The sequence below is a fragment of the Mirounga angustirostris genome, unplaced genomic scaffold (genome assembly GCF_029215605.1).
Source record: "Mirounga angustirostris isolate CCGP_5_RB_7025 unplaced genomic scaffold, mMirAng1.0.hap1 SCAF_9, whole genome shotgun sequence".
NCBI lineage: Eukaryota > Metazoa > Chordata > Mammalia > Carnivora > Phocidae > Mirounga > Mirounga angustirostris.
In genome coordinates, this window is record NW_026991717.1 from 6,300,967 (window position 1) to 6,321,322 (window position 20,356).

A 20,356-nucleotide genomic window follows, 5' to 3' on the forward strand; every position below is an offset into this window, starting at 1 on the left:
CCAACATGCCCAGTGAATCAACACTCCTTGAACATCTACTAGTGTCACCAGCTGGACCCCAAGCCCTGACCTTGACTGCCCGCCTATTTGTACCCACCGACCTTTGTCCCGCATTTTTCCTTAAGCCCTTCTTTCCAAACAAATAGTTTTATTTACTTTTTTTTTTTTTTTTTAAGATTTTAGTCATTTGAGAGAGGGAGATAGCGAGACAGAGCACAAGCAGGGAGGAGAAGGAGAAGCAGGCTCCCTGTTGAGCAGGGTGTCCCACGTGGGGCTTGATCCCTTTCCAGCGTATCTCTTAACTCAGGCAAAAGACCCAAGGGGCACAGCAATCGTGATTGAACCCGAAACTACCCCTCAAGCAATAACATCTACCCAGAGACTTCCGGAGGCCCAGGCCACCCAGACCGGTTTGAACTTAACCCCCAACTCACGCCTGCACACATGGACCATGGAGTGACCCACGGAGGGACCGACAGTTACCTTTACCTCAATATAATACTAAAATCTCCACCTGAGGAGGAGCAAAAGCCTCGTTTACGTAACAAACAACCTATGTGCAGGCATGTTTCCTTAAGGCACACGCATGACCCTGTGCCCACCTCTATGTACCATGACGAGGCTTCCCTATTTAATATTCATCCTAACCCTCAACCAAAGGAACCCATTCACCCTTGCTCAGGGAGTCCCGGCTTTGGAAGTTATCCCCCGTGATCTCCTCGTTGGCTGCAACGAGTGCGACAGCTCGCCTGGTGTAGTTTCCCAGTGAACTCACGTTGGTTTGGTTACACCAGTGACAGGCACGGGCGCTGCAAGTGTGGGAAAGACCAGAGTGCCTAAAACAGCCCCGGTCCCCCCCCCCCGGTTTCCTAAGGGTGACAGGAATGAAAGAAAGCTTGTAATAGGAGGCATGTAAATGCCACCGAGGTCAAATGTAGGAAGGAGGAAGGTTCCAGCCTGCCCGGGAGTGCTCCTGGGAGATAAGGCGTTTGAGTTGGGTCTCTTACAGAGTAAGAGGTTAATTAAAAAACAAAACCAAAAACCCAAGTAAATGCACTTCAGTAGAGGAGAGTCAGAGAAGTCCAGGAGTCACCCCTCATTCTGCAGGCAGAGGTGGCCGCTGGGAGCATGCAGAGGACGCCTTCGATCCGGGGAAGGGGTGCGGGCTGCTGGCCAGGCTTCTGCCTGCGAGCACGGAGGGTGTCAAAACGCTGAGGGCAGGCAGGAGGAGGGCTCCTTCTGGGGAGAAAGGCAGCGATTGCAGCTTTGGATTTGTTTGGAGGCTCTGCCTGCCAAGGGACGTCCACACGGAGATGTATCTGGTACTCAACTGACTCACTAAAACATTTTTTCACTTCAAAAAGTAATCTATCCTTTGCTTTAAAAAAAATCAAAGAGTCCAGGTGGATATACAATTACAAGCAATCTCCCTCTCACCGCAGATCCTGGTTTTCCGTTCCCAAGGCAACCGTCATTAACAGCTCCTTGTAAATCCTTGGAAATTGTTTATACACGTATAAGCATAGACGTGTATGATTTTATGCCCATAAAATCTTTTTTTTTTTTTTTTTTTTGCCACACACTGTTGTACACCCTGGTGTTTGCACTGGAAAAGTATCCTAGAAACTGCTTCTAGGTGGCACTCACAGATCTGCCACCTTCTCTTGCCCTATCGAGGACATTCGGGGCTGCCAATCTTTTGTTAATGCCTTCCAGGCTGCAGTGAGCATGCGTGCGTGTGTGCGGGAGCGAAGGGGAGGGAGGTGGCAGTGTGTGCGGGTTACATACTCAGGCTTTGAACCCAGACTGCGTGTGCCTCGCTTACAAGCTGGTGACCCTGGGCAGGAGATTTGCCCTCCATCAGCCTCAGCTTCCTCGCTGTGCAGTGGGGACAGTAATGACAGTAAAAAATAGCACCTGGCACACGTAGGTGCTCAGTACAGGTCAATTATCATAATACTTCTGCCGCTGATAAATTAGTGGAAGTGAAATTTCTGGGTCAGGAGGTCAAAACCACAGGGATGGCTCAGTTGGTGGATGGGTTGTAAGTTTGAGCCCCACATTAGGTGTAGAGATTACTTAAAAATTAAATCTTAAAAAAAGAAAAAGTGACCATCCAAGAGGCAGCTGAATAGATGGAATGAGGGCCAGTTTTATTTATTTACTTACTTATTTTAAAGATTTTATTTATTTATTTGGCAGAGACACAGCGAGAGAGGGAACACAAGCAGGAGGAGTGGGAGAGGGAGAAGCAGACTCACCGCTGAGCAGGGAGCCCGATTCCGGGCTTGATCCCAGGACCCTGGGATCACGACCTGAGCCGAAGGCAGACGCCTAAGAACTGAGCCACCCAGGCGCCCCAAGGGCCAGTTTTAAAAGGAAGCCTGAAAATAAAGCCGTCATGTGTTAAGACGCGGGTGATTTTCAACATACACCGTTGGTGTGGAGATGGCCTTTCTCTATGATCTAATGCTAAGTAACGGCTAGCCTTTCCTGCATGTGCCATAATGTCCCATGCGGAGATATGGCTGCCACTCATTTCATTTCATGCACGAAGACACTGAGGCCTGTCCCGTCCACAGAGGCCCCCAGTCTGTGTCCCGGTCCTACTGCACAGCTTGCACCCTGAATTTGAGGCTCTTTATGCCCGCCCTTCAGTGAAGCCTAAGGGAGAAGGTGGAAAACTCCAGCTACGGGACCCTCGAAACTTCTGTTTGGCTAGATGAGCAGCCATATTTGCTCCTACCTAAAGACAAACCAGGAAAAAATTATTCATAACACACTGGCACAGAACTCTCAAAATCAAAAGAAAATGAACTCACGCTTGGGAAAAAGATCCAAGGCAAGTCAAGGAAGGAGAGAGAGAAACGTACATTATATGTAACAAAAAGCTGCTCCATCTCCTTCACTTCCTAATGAAAATAGGAATGAGCTATCAATTCCTTCCTGCCCAGCCCCTGGCTCCCTTGGCTGTGGACCTGGTCTGTTGGGTCACCCCAGAAGCCCACCTTCTGACAGAAAGCTGACTGCGGAGAACCCCCAGTCTTGCTGGGCTCTGTATTCCACAGGGAATAAAGGGAACGAGAGACAGAGAGGAGAGAGACATAGAGAGGAAGGGACACTCTGTTTCTGTCTGCTTCCTGGTGTCCAGAAATTTCTGTCTTGTGATCAAGTTTGACCCGGCCGGAGATGGCAGACTCTAAAGCAGGGCAGGGAGCCAGGAAATGGTGCCTGGAGACCCGGGCTGGAGGAGAGCAGAAGCCAGGCCTCAGGGAAGGGGCGGCGGGGTGGGGGGTGGGGGCACATATTTGGTGCTAACTGGCCTCCTTTTAAAGCCCCAAAGGCAGGCTCCCTTTCGCACTGGCTGTTTACAAAAGTCCCAAGTGCAGGTTTTGTGAAAACAATTTGGACAGATTATTGCAAGTCTGAAACTTTGAATCGATTGCCACATAAACCCATTGCCTTGAAATTTCACCTAGTTTTAGGGCCAATGGAAGCTGTTTCAGACATGAGGAATAAAAAGGGGAGAAAAAGATGAGATTAAAATTTGGGGGACATATATGGGTATGTGTGAGAAACAACAATAGGAAAATGTTAATGACAGAGTCTAAGATGGTATGTGGATGTTCAGTGACTTTTTTTTCTCAAAGCTGCTGTATGTTTGAAAATTTTCAAAATAAGGGGCGCCTCAGTGGCTCAGTCGGTTGAGTCCAACTCTTGATTTTGGCTCAGGTCACGATCTCATGGTTATGAGAACGAGCCACATGGAGCCTGTTTAAGATTTTCTCTCCTTCTCCCTCTGCCTTCCCCCCCTCCACCCCATGTGCACTTTCGAAAGGGAAGAAAGAAAGCAAGAAAGAAAGAAAGGAAATTTTCAAACTAAAATGTTGGGGCAGGGACTACTCTTTGGGAAAACCCCAGGTATCAGACCTCAGAGCAAGTAGAACAGGAAAAGGCTTCTTTAAATCAATGTTTCCCAATTTATTGCTGGGACCCAATTTAGAAAATGGGCTTTCTATTGAGATCAGGCCCAAGTAAATGTTCCTTCAATCTGGGCTGGCCACAACCACACAGTGTGACCCCTCCCAGCTCCTGCTAAGTCCCGGGACCCAGTGAGCACTTCCCTGAGCTTTTCTGTTCCCAAGCTCTCAAGCCCCTGGTCTCTGATGTCCCACCTGGCCAGCCCCTCCAGCCTTCTCTCCTGCAGAAGGTTCCCCGGGAGGCAGTTCTCTCCACCCCTCCCAGCGGCTATGGGGCCTTCCCAGGCAGAGGTTGGGGTGTGGGACCTAAGAGCTAAGCTGTGTTGACAGGAAGGAAAGACATCTGAAAAAGGGGGCTGTAGATAAGTCCCACTCCAGGGGCACCTGGGTGGCTCAGTTTGTTAAGCATCTGCCTTTGGCGCAGGTCATGATCCCGGGGTCCTGGAATCGAGCCCCACATCGGGCTCCCTGCTCAGCGGGAGCCTGCTTCTCCCTGTCCTCCCTGCGTGTGCTCTCTGTCACTATCTGTCTCTCTCTCTCTCTTTCTCAAATAAATAAAATCTTAAAAAAAAAAAAAAGTCCCATTCCCACAGGAACACAGACTGGAGGAGGTCAGGGCAAAAGAACCTCATCCTTATGAGAGCAGGCCCGACCACAGGGGAGTGGAGAAATATGTGGTGGACACATCCTTTCCATGGACATTACATAGGCATTAAAAACCATATTTATAAGGAGTTTTTTCTTAAAAAAATAATTAACTTATATTCTGGAGTGACACAAAGCCAGACTTAAAAACTGAACATGAAACAGGATCTCAACTTAGTAAAAATGCCAAAGGGAAAACCTGAAGGAAATGCACTAACATAGGAATAGCAGTGCTAGGGTTTTTGTGATGGATCGTGGGTTATTTAAATTTTTTTTTTTTTGCATTTTCCTGTTTTCCAAATTTCTATAAGTGCATATATAATAACTTCTATCAGAAATAATGAATAACTTTTTTACAAGGGGAAGTACTCAGTTACAGTAGTAAGTTCTGCTTGAAGCAAATTTCAGGGGCTAAGTAGGGTTCCTTCTGCGGGTGTCTGAGTACTAATCTCCACTTATACCTTGTTTGAGGGTGGGCCTTGTCAATCAGGGACTAAGGCAGCCTGAGTTGGCCGGACCCTCTGCTGTCAGGCAGGAGGTAAGCCTTCCAGTACTGGAAATGTGGGGCTGGCGGGGTCCATTCCCCCAAGTGGGGCAGCCAGTTGGCTTCTGGGTCAAGTGGGAAGGGTCACCCTTTCTAGGCCAGTAAAAGAGGGGGTCAGACTGAAAGGCAGAAATGGAAACAAGCTCCTTAAACAAGGAGTTCTCTGGGTCTCATCAAGAAAGAGCTCCAGATATTACTCAGCCATCAAAAAGAATAAAACCTTGCCACTTGCAACGATGTGGATGGAATGAGAGGGTATTATGCTACGCAAAATAAGTCTGAGAAAGACAAATACTATATGATTTCACTCATGTAGGATTTAAAAAACAAAACAGATGAACATAGGGGAAGGGAAGGAAAAATAAAATAAGATGAAAATTGAGAGCGAAGCAAACCATAAGAGACAAACTCTAGGAAACAAACTGAGGGTTGCTGGAGGGGAGGTGGGGGGATGGGGTAACTGGGTGATGGGCATTAAGGAGGGCACTTCATGTAATGAGCACTGGGTATTATATGCAACTGATGAATCACTAATTTCTACATATGAAACTGATTTTAAAAATTTAAAAAAGAAAGAGCTCTAGAAAGCTCCATGCCAGGACCTCCCCCAAGGAGAACAGTCACACTACAGCCATGACCTAAACTCATACTCTTGACTTTTTTTAAACCATTATTTTAAAATTTCCAAAATAACATATTATTCTTGTAGAAAAGCTGCAAGTAGGGAAAACACAAAGAAAAAAAATCAGACATACATCATCACCCAAATACAACTACCATTATTATGGGTATACACACTTCCAGTCCTTTTTACTCAAAATCAGGATTATACTGTAATATTTTATAACCTCTCCCCATCTTTTATTTAGAAAAATTTCAAACCTACAGAAAAGTTGCAAGTAGTACAATGAACCTACACCTATAATTCACTACCAGTGAACATTTTGTCTGTCTCTCTTTCTATGAATATTTTCCTGGGTTTCACTTCACATTTTCTCTTTCTCTCTCTAAACGTTTTCCTGGCCTGCTTGAAAGTAAGTTGTAGACTTCATGATGCTTCACCCTTAAATTCTTCAGCCGCAGGTCCTCAGAACGAGTCAAGCCATCAAGGGTTAAAATAAGAACCCTCGTGGGAGGAACAGCCAAACACTCTTGGTAAATCTTCAATCAGGAGAAATGTCCACTGACCCCTTCTTTGCTGTCCTCCCCCAAGACCTACAGACCATCCCCCTCTCCTGAGGAATGGCCTTGCTTCCCTCCCAGGGATGCCGAAAGCCACCCGGCAGCCCACCAAGCCCAGGAAGGAACCGAGTGCAGCAGGTAAATGCTGTCATGGGGGCCGTGGCGTCACCTGGCGGTGGTGTTTAGAGTTTCCCGGGCATGAACTGGAATTAACCCAGCATCATTCTTGGACCTACCTGTGGCCAGCCCTTAACACGTATTATCGCTCGAATGCCTACAAAATGTGAGGGCCAGGCATCGTCGACGAGTCCACAGCACAGCGTGGTGCACCGTGGGTGTTGGACAAAGCTTTTTTGAATTAACGAGGAAACTGAGGCTCTTGGAGGTTAAGGGACTCAACAAGGCCTCAGGGTTAGTAAGTGGTGGCGTCGGATTTTAGACCTGAGAATCCTGGCCATTCCACTTCATTCCTCTGGAGGCAAGAGTAAATAGCAAAAGGGGGAGTGGTCATAAAGGGTTGTTACATGGCCAGGAGAGATCACAGAGTCCCAGAGCGGACACTACAGAAAGCCCTGGAAGGGAAGGGGCCACCAGAGTCCCCCGCTCTGTCATGGTGAGAATCCAGGGCTCCACTCGTGACCCCATCCCGCCTAAAGTGTATGGTCTAATCACGACACAAATCATCAATAAGAATTTGCAAGACGCCAGAAATTTGTGGCGGATAGATTAGAAGAGGCACCTGCTTCCCCAGAGCGGACAGAGTACAGCTCACGATGCTTCTACGGCAGAAAGGGCTTCGGACAGAGTCCCGGCCGGACTGGGTCAGTGGAAAGGGGAGAGACGCAGGACCTAACCGTTTGTCCAGATGATGGATAAAGCAGAGGGGGCTTGGACCAGGGGCTGGCAAAGTTTCTATAAATGGCCCAGGTCAGTGAGGCGGGCCTTACGGGTCATCTGGTGTCTGTGGGCGGTGCTCAGCTTCAGCACAAGCAGCCATCCATAAACCTAACAAACGGGCCTGACTGTTCCAGTAACACCTTATTCCGAGAAACGGGCACAGCCCCTTGTTGGCCAGCCCGTCTTTGATAATCCAAATATGATTTTCAAAAAACCAAAGAATTGAGAAAGCAGAAAGCAAAGACAGTCTTGACAAGGAGAAAACAGCCACTGGCGGCCCTTCCTTACCAGCCTGAATCCACTGCTGAATCACCAAGCTGAACGGGAACGGGCTCCGGGGCTATGACAGGGTGGGGTCCCCCGCTGAAGGGGGAACCTAAATGCTGGACGGATCTTACTATCAAACACACGCCACTAGTCCTCCACCCAGAGACAACCCCAGCTGCAGGGATGGGAAGCAGACCCAGGACTGTACCTCTTCTGGAGGAAACTCTCGCATCTTTTCTCCAAGGGCAGCACCTGGGCCAAGGCCATGTTCTCTGTCATGTCAGTTTCAGGAATGGTGTGATTTCTTGAGATGTGTTCCAGGAGTGGGTAGGCCTCGAGATTAAAATAGAAAACAGAATTCTGGACGTCCTTGGTGTCGTCGGATTCAATTTCGTCTGGGTGGTCTCCTGGAACGAGAGAGCCGTGTGCTGTGGAGGGATGACCTTCTCTGTGGGCTGGGCGGGCGCAGGGGGGCTGCTCTCTGTTTGTAAAGGCTGGGTCACTGGGACTGAGCTGTGGGGGGCTCACCTGATCTGGAGCAGCAGGATTCCAGAGAGAAGACCTTGCCTAGCGCTCTAACTAAGTGCCTAGTGAGCACTGAACAGCTGTGTCCTTTTGGCTTGTGGTGTGGGGTTGAAGAGCAGGGAAGAGATCGGGCGGCATCACCCTGTGCTTTGGGAGGGGACAGAGAGTGTCAGGGAAATGGTCAGCAGGCCACGGGGTCCCCCTCCTCTACCTCGGAGCAGGAAACACGGGTGTTGAACAGACACGGCAAACAAGGGCTTCCAGGGGACCGCCAGATGGTAGGTTCTGGGTAGAGCAAAGGCACAGATGATCTGAGGCTTGGCCACATCCATGAGCTGTACAGAGCCATTCTTGCCGAAGATCAGCAACTGGGAAGCAAAGAGATGGTGACGGGGACTTCTCTGTCACCTCCGTTTGGAATGAGAGAAGCAGCTGGCCATAACAACCAGCAATAGAACTGGTTTGCTTTCAGGCCCCCAGAGCTGCTCAGGGAGCAGAGAAGTGTGTGTTTACTACTCTGGGGGCCCCAGCCGCAACAGGCCCTCCTCCAGGTGCTGGGTCTGATCCTCTGTGGTGCTTCCCCTTCTACCCTGGCTTCTCTTCTAGTTCACCAGCATCCCCGCTGCTGGGGAGCTGGCCCTGCACATGGTTTCGGTGCTGCCTCTGTGCACAAACCCTTTTCTCCTGTCCTCGGGGGCCCCTGCTCAATCCAACGGCCCCTCCTGGCCTGAGATCAGAGGCAGACCTCCCTCCGGCTTGGGCTCCTTCCTCCTTGTAGATGAGCATGCTAGACGTACCCCAATGCCATCGTCTTCCACCTGCCACACCGTTTCCCCTCCCCCACACTCAAACGTCCGGCGCCTGTCCTTGTCCTCTCCACCCCCTCCTGTCACGGCCCCCCAAAGCAGCCGCCCACCCCCGCCAACTTCCATAGGCTGTGGGCAACCCTCTCTCTGCTCCTGGCATCCAGTGCATCATGCCTCATGGCCTCTCTTGTCTCCCATGGCAGATGCTCGGCGATTCGTCTGTCTTCCCAGCTGAACTGTGCACCCCAGCAGGGCAGCGACTTGCCCCTTCATCCCCACGTAGCCCAGAGCTAATCTAGTGCCTAGCACTTGACAGGCCTTCAACACATAGTTTTTGAAGGACAAATGACCACATTTACTGAAGAGGAGAGAGGGGCATGAGGAACCTACCATGCCGGGTAAGGCTAGGACCGGGGCCACTGCACAGATGGCCTCATCCAGGTGCTTTATAGGCCTGCAGGAAACAAGACACACAGACATTCATACTGGAAGTGTTCAGGCTGTGCTAGCCTCTGTTGGGCATACATCCCAGACACACTCTTGTATATAAGTACCAGGAGATATGTCAGAGACTGTTCAGAGTAGCAAATACTGGGGACAATGCGATTGTCCACTGGTAGGAGCATGCCTCGTTGTGGTCTATTATATGACAGGCTGCAGTGCCGGTGGGAGAATAACTGAGCCGTGTTCCCCAACATGTGCAACTCCCATGAACAAGGTCGCAAGGTATAGAAGAAAAAGCGCTGAGAAACAAGCTGGAGAATACATAGGACATGATTCCATTTACAAATTCCCCAAATATGCACAGCTAAACGATAGGTTACTTGGAGATACAGGTGGTTAACTCTTACAGGAAAGTGAAGGAATGATGAATTTTGGAAACGGATATTATAGATTGAAAAAGAAACTGGCCTTAATATTTGGCAGCAACTACTATCAAAAGGTGGAGTCAGGGGTGCCTGGGTGGCTCAGTTGGTTAAGTGACTGCCTTCGGCTCAGGTCATGATCCTGGAGTCCCGGGATCGAGTCCCGCATCGGGCTCCCTGCTCGGCGAGGAGCCTGCTTCTCCCTCTGCCTCTCTCCCTGCTCATGCACGCTCTCTCTCTCTCTCTCTCTCTAAATGAATAAATAAAATCTTAAAAAAAAAATTAGGGGCGCCTGGGTGGCTCAGTCGTTAAGCGACTGCCTTCGGCTCAGGTCATGATCCTGGAGTCCCGGGATCGAGTTCCGCATCGGGCTCCCTGCTCAGCAGGGAGTCTGCTTCTCCCTCTGACCCTCCCCCTCTCATGCTCTCTCTCTCTATCTCATTCTCTCTCTCAAATAAATAAATAAAATCTTTAAAAAACAAAAACAAAAAAAAACAAAAGGTGGAGTCAAGGGGCGCCTGGATGGCTCAGTCAGTTGAGCATCTGACTCTTGGTCTCCGCTCAGGTCACGGGCTCTCGGGTTGTGGGATTGAGCCCCGCTGCTTCCGGCTCCTTGCTCAGTAGGGAGTCTGCTTGAAAGATTCCCTCTGTCCCGCCCCCTCCTTGCGCACACGCACTCTCTCAATATAAATAAATAAATCTTAAAAAAAAAATGTCTTAAAAAGAAAAGGTGGAGTCAGTTTTCCCACTGCTTGACTGCGGGTGTTGTCATGTGACATGCTCTGTCCAGTGTGCCATGAGCAGAGGCCTGGAAAGCATTTGTGCATTGCTTGCTGAGGGGACCCCTTAGGCTTCCAGGTGATGGAGGCTGAGACAGCCCGCAGGAGTCGCCACAAGGATGAGAAACAAGTGTCCTGGCCAACGGCCAGCTATGTGAGTGAGGCCACCTAGGACCGTCCAGCCCCTGGCCGAACTGCCTGCTGCCTGAGGCACACATGAGAGCCTAAGCAAGACCAGTGGAGGAGCTGCCCATCTGAGCCTCGCCCAAATTGCTGATCTACAGGATCAGGGGGTCCTGGGCTCAACAGTGACTGTTTTCAGCCTTAGCTGACCTGGAGATGATCTATTTTTTTAAAAGATTTTATTTATTTATTAGAGAGACACAGTGAGAGAGAGCATGAGCAGAGGGGAGAGGGAGAAGCAGACTCCCTGCTGAGCAGGGAGCCTTACACGGGGCTCGATCCCAGGACCCCGGGATCATGACCTGAGCCGAAGGCAGACAGACGCTTAACCGACTGAGCCACCCAGGCGCCCCTGGAGATGATTTATTGCTTAAGCTTGTACAGGGGAGTTTCTCGCTCTCTCTAGACACACACACCCACACACACACCCTGTAGTGTATATAGACTGTACATCTACGTGTATACATATATGGTATATATATATAGATACACCCTAAATACACACACATACATATTCTATAGATCATTTGCATGCATAAAGTATTTCACAGTTTAAAAAAGAAAGAGACCCTTGAGGAAATGGATAAAAGGCTATTTTGGCAGAAATGATCCTCTTCTTGGTCATGTGGGACATGAAAGGTGTCATTTGCGTCGTCATACAATTTTGCGAGACAAGTTTTACATATCTATCCACGTATAAAAGACAGTGGGGACCTTGAGAAGCTCACAGGGAGGGTGGCGGCTACAGAGCAAGTGGACTCCTGCTGGGGAGGTGGTCAGTTTCCTATTAGTCATCTGGTTGGCAGATCATTTACCCTGTCCTGCACTCAAGGCACCAACCTCTCAACAAGCACGCTGATGGTGGGTCCTTGGGTCCTTTCGGCTGTCACCAGATAGAGAGAAGAATCTGTGCACAGCACCACACATTTCATTTGGGATTTCAAGGGACTCTCAGGGTACATGTTCTGTCCTTTGTGGACTAAGAAGTACTTCAGGAAGTGAATGCTCTGGCAGGAACATCCCTTGGGAAGAGCGATGACTCCAAGAGGGAAACCTGGAGAAACAATCGCAAAAGCAGGTCAGAAAAGTAGGCAGAGGATGATGCAGCCATGGGCGCAGGGTCTGTGACTAGCAGGTGTATGAGGGATGTGAAGGCAAGATCCAGCAATGAGAACCCTCTGAGAGTGAAACCAGAAACCCCAATGCCCAGTGGGAGAGAAGAGCCCCCCTTCTGAGTATGGAGAGGTGCGGGGGACAGGGAGGACCAGCCCCGTGGAGGGGGGGACAGAGTCAGCACTGGGACCGAAGAAAGGAAGCTACACCCAGCCAGTCCTGAACTGCAGCTGACCATGGCAGGTCAAGATGCATCAGAGGGGGCGAGGGGTGGGGTGGTCTTAGAGAAGGAGAGGGAGGTGTGTGTGTAGCCAAGCAATATCCAGAATGTATCAATATCCAGAAAAATGAAAGCAAGCTACTGGGCAAGTGAATGTGCAATTAGGATCATTCTTCTGCTCTTGACGTATCTTTAGCTATTGTAAGAACGCTGTGGGTGCAGTAACTCAAGTTCAAGAGGGCCCATAGCCATGTTTATCTTTCCACCATGTGGGCAGAGTGCCTGCTATCGGAAACAACCATGGAATTCTTCAGATGGAAATAGGGGCACCTGGGTGGCTCAGTCAGTTAAGTGTCCGACTCTTGGTTTCGGCTCAGGTCATGATCTCATAGGTGGTGGGATAGAGCCACGTGTTGGGCTCTGTGCTCGGTGGGGAGTCTGTTTGAGGTTCTCTCCTCCCCCCCCACCTCTCTCTCTCTCTCAGATAAATAAATAAATGGAGACACTCCTTTAGATCCTGATCAATTTAGGGCAACTAGACACCACTGATTTTCTCCACCTGCAGAGCTGGACCCAAGACCCTGGGGCCTGGGGCCTCTAGCAAGGTGCCACACACCCAAAATAGCTGCTGGTCTTGCACTGGCCACCTTAGAGGTCTCTTAGCTTCCACACCAGTGAGGTTCTCACTGACAAGGGTGGGGGTAGAATAGCAGGAATGCAGACTTGCTTATTTTGAGAGCTTGAGGGATAGGAGGGAGGAGGGCTGAGGCTGCCATGATCCCACATCCTGGGCTGGAAGACACTTCCTCACCAGAGTGTGATAATGAGGCAATGGACAGACTTCCAGGCCCTGGTCCGGTGCCGGGTACCAAGCAAGCACTCAATAAATCCACAGGGAATGGGAATTATCAGCACATATTAAGTTCAATAAATGTCCAGCGAATGAGTGGATGAGGAGAAGGCAGGACCAGCTCCCCAAGCTGACTTAAGAACACAGAGTAACTAACAGAAGGCCCAGAGTCTATAGGAATTCCAGAGTTCCCGGACTCTCATTATCCAGAGACCCACCCAGGTGTTTGGCAGAGATGGGGGGCTCACCTTCGGCCAGGTCCCACAGCGTGAGCACGCCATCCTCACAGGCCAGCACTAGGTAGGTGCAGGTGTAGCTGAGCTGGGAGACCGCAATGGGTGCAGCACAGGGCCAGACGCCCTCCGGGTCTAGTGGGGAGGACACCACGTGCTAGGCCGCCCCCACAACCCCGCACCCACCCATCACCTCCACCTGCACAGCCCGAGACCCTGACTAGTCTGCCTGTCTGGGATGTGGGCAGGAGCCGCTGTCTGGGCTCACCATCTCTCTTGCCTCTCACCAATGCTGCCTCCTCCCTCAGGATAAAAGAAGGGGTCATACCAGTATTCCACTGCAGCGAACACTGAATGAGTGCTCACGAGGTGCTGAGCACTGTGGTAAGCGCTTTACATGCCTCCTTTCAGTTAATTCTCACAAGGGTCCCATGAGGTGAGTCCTAGTAGTACCCCTATTTCACAGATGAGGAAACTGAGGCAGAGATGTAAGCGACCTGCCCAAGGTCCCAGCCAGTCAGTACAGAGGTTGAGATTGGAAGCCATGCTGCCTGGGAGAGGGCTGGAAGGAGAGAGATTCTTCCTTTGTCCATTTTTACATTTTACTATACTTGTAAAGTATAATTCTGAAGCATAACATAAGTGTAGAGCTCAAGGAATTACCACAAAGTGAACTTGCTTACCTAACTGCTTCCATGAGTTTGTATAAACCAAACAACCACCATGTTTCCAAAGTGCCTTCAATCTCAAAGAGCTTTCACATCCAGAGACCCTCTGGATTTTGCTATGCGTAACAACTGCGAGCAGTGGGCAGGGATGGTGTCATGAATTAGCTCTGTGTTTCAGATGAGAAAACGGGACTGGGGCTCTCAGTGACTGGCCTGACAGCACACAGCTTGCAGACCGTCGGGCCGGGGCTGGATCGGGCCTCTAATGTCAGGCCTCTGTTTACTTGAGCTGCCAAAGAAGCCTTAGGGACCTGACTGGGCTTTGTCCCTACTGACCTGTTCTCTTTAAGAAATGGGACCGTTCAGAGACAGAGCCTTGCGGTCACTGACACCCCAGGCACTGAGCCACCTGCTTCAGTCTGCACAGATCTCATCCCCTAAAGTGACACGTCAGTCACATGCCCTCAACTAAGCTGGAGAAGGACACATTCTGAGAGCCCCGAGCTTAGGCAACTCCCATCTCAAAGTACCGACTTTATCCTTCAGAGTTCGGTGAAGCGAATAGAGGAAGAAGTTGTGACTTCCAGCCCAGTGTATGCCAAGGACACAGGCTACCCCTGGGGAAGAAGAGAGAAAGAAGCATCACATAAGGAATCTGGGTACCCTCTGGTTTGTACGGAAAGTGTTTGCCCAAGAGGAAGTCGTTTTGCAATCAAAAGTGGTCAGTTCTAATGGGCAACAGGCAACAGAAGGACACGCCTCCTGGGTGGGGGGCACCCCTGGGAGGGCTGTTCCTAGGGCCGAGTCACCTCCCCGGGTTGGGAGGATGGTCACACTGCCCCTTGGCTGCTTTCACATTTTCTGGATAATTCACATCCTCTTGGCTGTCAGTGTTTTAAATAACCTTTTCTCCAAAATGAATTTGTGTCCAGAAGCAGCCTGGCGGGCTACGTGCTCACACCCTCCTCTGTGGCCCGTCACTCCCCGAAGACAATGCCAGCCTCCGTCATCAGGGAATCTGGGTGCCGTGCATCCAACCAGAAACAGTTACGCTCCAGCTGTGAAGCTGACGACCCACTTTCCGCCTCATTCCCTCCCACACACAGGGTCTGCTGAGGCATTCCCTCAAGTGGATCACTGCCAAGGATAACTCCCTGTTTCGTGTTCATTTACCTGAGGGGCCCTTGACTTCCATTGGCATTGTAATTATGCTGCTGGGAAGGAGGAAATGGAACGTGGCCATGCTGGGGGAAAAAAGAGACACCAGTCAGAGCCCCGGCAGACTCCTTGGCCAGGAGAGATGCTGGCAGAGTCTTGGTACTAAAACCAGACACGGGTGTTTAGGATGGACCTTCCTGGGGGTACAGGGCCATGAGGTCAATCACATTCTGCGTGCTGGTCCTGGTGGCTGCAGACCTTGGAAGTTGGTGAGGGCCAGCCAGGCTGAGCTGGGGGGGTCACTCCCAGGCTGGAAACAGCACCCACCACCGAGCAGAACTTTCTCTGTCCTAGGGAAAGATCCCTTAGTGACCAGACTTGGCTCACTTATGCTGGGGGAATCCAACTAGGGGGGTGCTAATAAATTTGCTCTTAAGAAAAAAAGCAAACCAATTTCCTGATTTATAGTTTGCTTTTACAAGAGCTTCTTGTGGTAGAAAGGCTCCCACTACAGACATTGAGGGCAGTTTAACAACTAGCCTGCAAGACTCCTAACTACCCTGCTAGGCAGTGTACCCCTGAACCTCGCTGGGTCCCGGTTCAGGTCTTGCTGGTTCATGGCAGCTGCTATGAGGGTGCAACCCTAGGAGGCTGTGTCCTGAAGTGAGAAAATTTGAGGTGCGCTTGATATAGCAAGATGTGAGGCCTCGCTTCCCGCGTGAAGCAAGAACATTCCTTGAGGTCCAGCATAGCTGTGAGGAGAGCTAGTTCCTAAAACCAGCTCCACCAAGTTCAAAGACGGGCTCAGTTTCTACAATCACAGCAGGGGGATCTTGAGCCCTACCTGCTGCAGGAGGTTACAAAGGAAGGTATTTTAATTATACGTTAACCTATTACATTTAGAAAGACTGGATGGAAATTGAGGAAATCTGAATAGTGTGACTTTTATTTCTCTCTTTAGGATCGTCTGTGTTGTCTAGATAATCAGGAAAACAAGTTTTTAAGACATGATGTGCATAAAATTGTAAAATAAACTCCTCATCTGCATACATGTCTATCCCCTCTTTGAAATCCGTGTGATCAGCCTCTGTTCTAATGTATTCGAATCATCTCCACACACCTTTCCGAAAGATCTGCTGAAATTCTCGGGAAAATCCCCCAAACTGGGAGGAGCTTTTAGACTTCGGATGAATTCGAGGGCTTGGGTACATTGCTGCGTGTGCCCCCACAGTTCGTGGGGAGCGGGGTGCCCCTGCGGCCTCTGCCCGCTCACCTGGGTGGCTCCTCTTCCCACTCCTTGTCCAGGTACTTCCCGTGTGGTGCCAGGAAGATGGCCGCCAGCTGCTCCCACTGACTGTCCTTGATGAAGTGGTTCTGCCCCGAGCCCAGCCCGTAATAGTCCTCTACCTTTGCGAACACTTCCAGGGGGCTTTTAAATGTGGTACCTCGGTTGAAAAGATTCCAGAATTGGTCAAACCATGGGACTTCCCCCTTCCTGATTTTCCCTCCTTCCTCCATGCTTCCTGGTTTCCTGTGGAATCCCTCATCCTCAAAAATCCATCTGGGAGCCCAGGGTTCGGCCTTCTCCCTGCCTCTTTCCGGCCCCGACTGCTCAGGGAGCGCAGGCAGCTGCCGTCCCTCTTCCTGCTCCTACAGCCCCATCCCACCACCACTTCCTGTTTCCGGATTACGGGATCCGCAGAGGAGGCCAAGGAAATGTTCAGGAGGTCACTAGAGGCCTCAGACCACCGTTGCTGTCCTCCCAGCTCAGCAAGGCCCCAAACCTGCCAGATATGGTCACTACAGAGCCACTGCTGAAGGCCCACCTAAGCCAACAGTCCTGCCCCCTACCTGTGTTTACATCTACCCAACTACCGTCCTTCAAAAACCTCCTCTCCGCCAATCACTTTTCTTACCACTCCACTTCCCCTGAAACCTTTCATTTCCTTCTTTTTCAACTGTTCCTAAATCCACAGTAAAACTGTGGATTTTTCTGGGTGCCCGCCCCAGCTTTCCGAACTCTGCTCTCTTTGGAGGGTGCCCAGGAAGCCCCGCAGTGCCCCAGGCCCCCTTCCCCAGAGGCAACCAGAGGCAACTGGTTTCTGGAATTCGCTGCTACAAGGAGACCCCTTCTGTTTTAACAGATGGTAACATATGATACACTGGTAGTTCCCGGAAGTGTGGTCCCAGATCAGCAGGGATCCGGCAGGCTCAACCAGAACTTGTTAGAAATGCAGATTCTTGAGCTCCACCCCAGGCTTAAACGGAAACTCTGTGGGTGGGGCCCAGCAGTTTGGGTTCTAACAAGTTCTCCAGGTGAGTCTGATCCCGCTAACGTTTGAGAATTGCTCTTAGACACTAGCACTCTTGCATTTTTCACTCACAGTAGCTTGGAGATCTCTTCATATCAGTACTACAGAGCTTCCTCATTGTTGCTTGTTTTCATTCACTAAGCCTTTTCTTATTGTGAAATATAACACATTCAGCAAAGAGCATAAAAAATATATATCTTAATAAATTCATACAAGGCAAACATCTGTCTCTACTCAGGTCCAGAGACAGGACATCATCTGTTCCCTAGAAGCTCCACAAAGGCCTGTCTCCAGTCACAACCTCCTGGGAAGAGCAGCAACCACTCTCTTGGCTTCTATGTAAGCACCACGTTACATTTATTCTACTTCTGCTATCTAAATGAGCATCTAAACACGATAGCTTTGTTTGGCCTGATTTTGAACTGTATACACAAATGGAATTATATACGGTGTTAACTCTATGTCCGCCCTCTTTGGCTTAATACTGTTCCTAGATTTGGCCATTTTGTTGTGGATAGTAGTTTATTCCTTTTTATCGATAGTATTCCATCAAGTGAATGAATATATGACAGTTTCTTTATCTGCTCTATCGTTGATGGACATTTCGGTTGTTCCATGTTGCGGGCTACTGAAAAATCACGCTACTGTTACCATTCTTGTATGTCTGTAAATGCCTGGTACACATTTACTTGTAAACCTATCAGGTATATACCTAGAAGGAGGGGGACTGCTTCACCCTGGTTTGCTCAGGAGTTCCCTAGTGTTAGCACTGAAAGCCCCACATCCCAGGAAACCCCTCAGCCCCAGGCAAGCTGGAATGGTTGGTCATACTGCCTAGGAGTGTAAGCACTGGGTCTCAGGGTATAAATTATCATCAACATTACTAGATCATACCAAACTGTTTTCCAGAGTGATTGTACCGATTTTCATTGATACCGTGTATGAGAGTGTATGGTTAGTCCACATCCTCACCAACTTGGTACCGTCAGTCTTTTTCCATTGTTGCCATCCTGGTGGGTATGGAGTGGTAGCTCATTATGGTCTTAATTTGCATTTCCCTGCGGGCGCCTGGGTGCCTCAGTTGGTTAAGCGACTGCCTTCGGCTCAGGTCATGATCCTGGAGTCCTGGGATCGAGTCCCACATCGGGCTCCCTGCTTGGCAGGGAGTCTGCTTCTCCCTCTGACCCTCCTCCTCTCATGCTCTCTGTCTCTCATTCTCTCTCTCTCTCAAATACAGAAATAAAATCTTAAAAAAAAAAATTTGCATTTCCCTGATAACTAAGGATGCTGAGTACGTATGTTCATGTTTATTGGCCATCTGAATAATCTCTTGCCTGTTTTATACTAGACTATCTCTTTTCCTTAATAAGTTGTAGGAATTCTGTATATACTCTTGATATGGACCATTCATATGTTTTATGTGTTTTGCAAATATCTTCTCCCACTATGTGGCTTGCTCTTTCATGCTTTTAATGATGTCTTAGGGTAACTAGAAGTCCTTAATTTTAGTAGCCACATTTATCAAATTTTTCTTTTATTATAAGTGCTTTTTGTGTTTGTTTTGTGTGTTTTGTTTAAAAAGTCTTTCCCTACCTAGAAGTCATAAAGATATTGTCTTGTATTAATTTTTTAAAGTTTTATTGTTGGGATGGCTGGGGGCTCAGTTGGTTAAGTGTCTGTCTTCGGCTCAGGTCATGATCTCGGGGTCTTGGGATCGAGCCCTGCATCAGGCTCCCTGCTTGGCGGCAGGGCAGTCTGCTTCTCCCTCTCCCTCTGCCCCTACCCCCACCCGTGCTCGCTCTTGCATTCTCTCTCTCTCTCTCTCAAATAAATAAAATCTTTTTTAAAAATTCAAAAGCTTTACTGTTTTCTCTTTCCTATTTACTTCCGTGGTTCAACTGGAATTTATTTTTGTGTATGGCGTGAGGCAGGAGTCAAGTCTCACTTTTGTTTCCATATGGACAAGCAGCACCATTTACTGAAATGACCATCCTTTCTCCACTGCTCTGGAGTGTCACCCCTCAGGTATCAAGTGGCCACTAATGCCTGGGTCTGTTCTGGCCTCTCTATTTCATTCATCTATTTTTCTATCTTGTCTTATTCACTGTATCAGCTTTATAATAAATCCTGATGGAGCATCATCATGTTCTTTTTATGAGAGTGAACTGGATATTCTTGGCCTTTAGAATTTCCTTCTTTGTTTTTAATGGTTGCAAAATATTCCTTTGGATGGGTGTACCAGATTTCATTTAACTAGTTTTCTGCCTCTATAAATACGGCTGCAGTGAACATTCTAGATCTTTGATGTCTGGTGCAGATATTGAAAGGATAGACTGTCCTCTGCCTACAATGGACTTCTCCTTGGCTCCTCATGACCTACTCCCACGTATCCTTCAAAACCTTCCCAAATGTCCCATCCTTTGATAAAGACTTTGCCTCTCTGTGAGCAGAGTTAGTCACTCTTTCCTCTATGTTTTCATGGTCCTAGATGTTCCCCATGGCTGCACTTATCATATCCTACAATGCTGGTTTCCTCTTACTCTTCCTTGGTAGAACTGCAGCTTTTAGAGCACAAGATGTGTCTTACTCATCTGTGTGCTTGGTGCATTACTGGCACTCAGCAAATACTAATGAATGAACTAACACAGGAATATAGAAATGAATAAACTCCAGCTAGAAGTCTGTCTTTTCTGATTTCCCAATTCTGTTAGTTAGCTGTATCCTTGTAACATTTATATTTTTTTGTCTTTAGATCCCAGAGCTTATGACTTTAAAAAAATTTTCCTTTCAAAATTATACTTGTAATTTAGATATTGCTGCTAATAAATAGAAAAGATGGGAAATGTAGAGAAAGGCAAAGAAAGAAAAAACAGAAATTAATAGCAGAAGGAAAGAGAGTGTTAGTTGAATTATACTAACCTGTAATTGGTTTGGGTGGTTTGATCTTCATTATGTGAACTGGAAGACTCAGCTTAATGTCTCCTCTAAAACAAACGTTCATATCCTACGATAAGGAAAAGGCACAGATAATAAGCCAACAAAGGAGATAGAACAGAATCATTAAAAACACATCCAAAAGAAGACAGGAAAAGAGGGGAAAGAAAGAAAAACAGGTGGAACAAATAGAA

The 20,356-nt window shown here is 48.8% G+C and overlaps 1 protein-coding gene across 9 annotated transcripts in view; it reads right to left on the reverse strand.

Moving 5' to 3' along the window:
- WDR93 (WD repeat domain 93) overlaps positions 1-20,356 on the reverse strand; it is a 48,756-nt gene that overhangs the window by 4,294 nt on the left and 24,106 nt on the right. For 3 of the 9 annotated variants that reach the window (XM_064569890.1, XM_054513312.2, XM_064569889.1), the window contains 10 exons: positions 20,148-20,232; positions 16,190-16,361; positions 14,932-15,002; positions 14,289-14,375; positions 13,106-13,225; positions 11,515-11,728; positions 9,237-9,300; positions 8,252-8,408; positions 7,724-7,922; positions 1,058-1,239 (listed from right to left, as the gene is read on the reverse strand). In XM_064569890.1, the coding sequence (XP_064425960.1) occupies positions 1,059-1,239; positions 7,724-7,922; positions 8,252-8,408; positions 9,237-9,300; positions 11,515-11,728; positions 13,106-13,225; positions 14,289-14,375; positions 14,932-15,002; positions 16,190-16,361; positions 20,148-20,232 (1,350 nt within the window). In that variant the 3' untranslated portion in view covers position 1,058. Of the gene's footprint in view, positions 1-1,057; positions 1,240-2,261; positions 2,385-7,723; positions 7,923-8,043; positions 8,409-9,236; positions 9,301-11,514; positions 11,729-13,105; positions 13,226-14,288; positions 14,376-14,931; positions 15,003-16,189; positions 16,362-20,147; positions 20,233-20,356 lie in introns of those variants that run through there. The other 6 variants (XM_054513317.1, XM_064569891.1, XM_054513316.2 and 3 more) reach the window with 6 other exon arrangements.